Source organism: Trypanosoma theileri (genome assembly GCF_002087225.1).
Source record: "Trypanosoma theileri isolate Edinburgh chromosome Unknown TM35_Tth_73_V1, whole genome shotgun sequence".
NCBI lineage: Eukaryota > Euglenozoa > Kinetoplastea > Trypanosomatida > Trypanosomatidae > Trypanosoma > Trypanosoma theileri.
This window is the reverse complement of record NW_021639915.1, coordinates 48,378-49,393: the sequence shown is the minus strand read 5'-3', so window position 1 is coordinate 49,393 and position 1,016 is coordinate 48,378. Positions and strand designations below refer to the sequence as shown.

The window sequence follows — 1,016 nt, the reverse complement described above, 5'->3', positions numbered from 1 at the left end:
TGGATCGTTGTGGGTTCTCTCCTGCATTTTTGTGATGATATGCTTTGTTCAGATGGACAAAAAATAATTATTATACCTTTATATTTATAATAGCATAGGAATTCAAGCATAGCCATGGTTTTCTGTGCTTTGTGTTTATGATGCCCTTGTTTCTTTTATTACTTCCATTTTTGTTTTTGTTTTTTTCTTTGCTTTTCTTGGGTATTGTGTGAGGTGACGTTTTATACTTTTATTATTGTTACCTCTATTTGAATATTATTTTTTGTGGGTTTCGGTTTTGTTGTTTTCCCTCTTTTGTCTGTATATGTGTTCTTTTTTTTCCATTGTATTACCTTTTTCTGTTAATGTCTGTTTTTCCTTTTTTTATATTTTACCTTTTTTTTGGTACCTGGTTCAGACAACCAAAACAAGAAAAAGTTATATTTGCAATGTTGATGCGACGTCTGTTGTATCTTATTGCATTCCTTCTCAGTTTTCAATGCGTGTTTGTGGTGGCCGGTGAACCTGCAAAGGCTGAAGCTTCTCATTCTCCTGGTCTACAAGGACAACCTGTTGCCGGTGATGATTGTTCTTCAGGTAATACCCTCCCTAAGTGTAAAACTGTCCTGAATGGACCTGAAGATTCTCATTCTGATTGTGGGAACCCTCCTGAGAAGGAAGGTTGCAGTCCCAGTGTTCCGAAGACTGCAGAGAATTGCACTGAAGCTTCTGAAGGTACGACTCGTTGTTCTTCAGCTGTTGGCCTACCAGCACCACCACAGGCACCACCTCTTGACTCTGCTTCAACTGCCTCTTGCAATACTGATTCTGGTGTTCCTGCTGAAGCTTCCTGTCCCACTAATGTGGCCACTGCAGCAGGTGCTGGAGCTCCTAGTAGGGGTACACTTCATACAACCCAAGGGACTTCGTCTGGTGGTGCTGATGGGGCGAGAGGAAGCCAGGAGCAGTTGGATCGTAAGGGAAGTCCACAAGATACGCTTCCAGGCTCAACTGATACTTTAACTAGTGGAGACCAA

General features: G+C 41.4%; 1 protein-coding gene across 1 annotated transcript; it reads left to right on the top strand.

The window, feature by feature from the left end:
• Positions 1-428: 428 nt before the first annotated feature.
• TM35_000731170 (uncharacterized protein) lies at positions 429-1,016 on the top strand (the record flags this gene model as incomplete). The annotated part of the gene is made up of 1 exon (XM_029031261.1): positions 429-1,016. A coding segment is annotated over one exon (588 nt), but the record flags the coding sequence as incomplete, so codon positions are not given.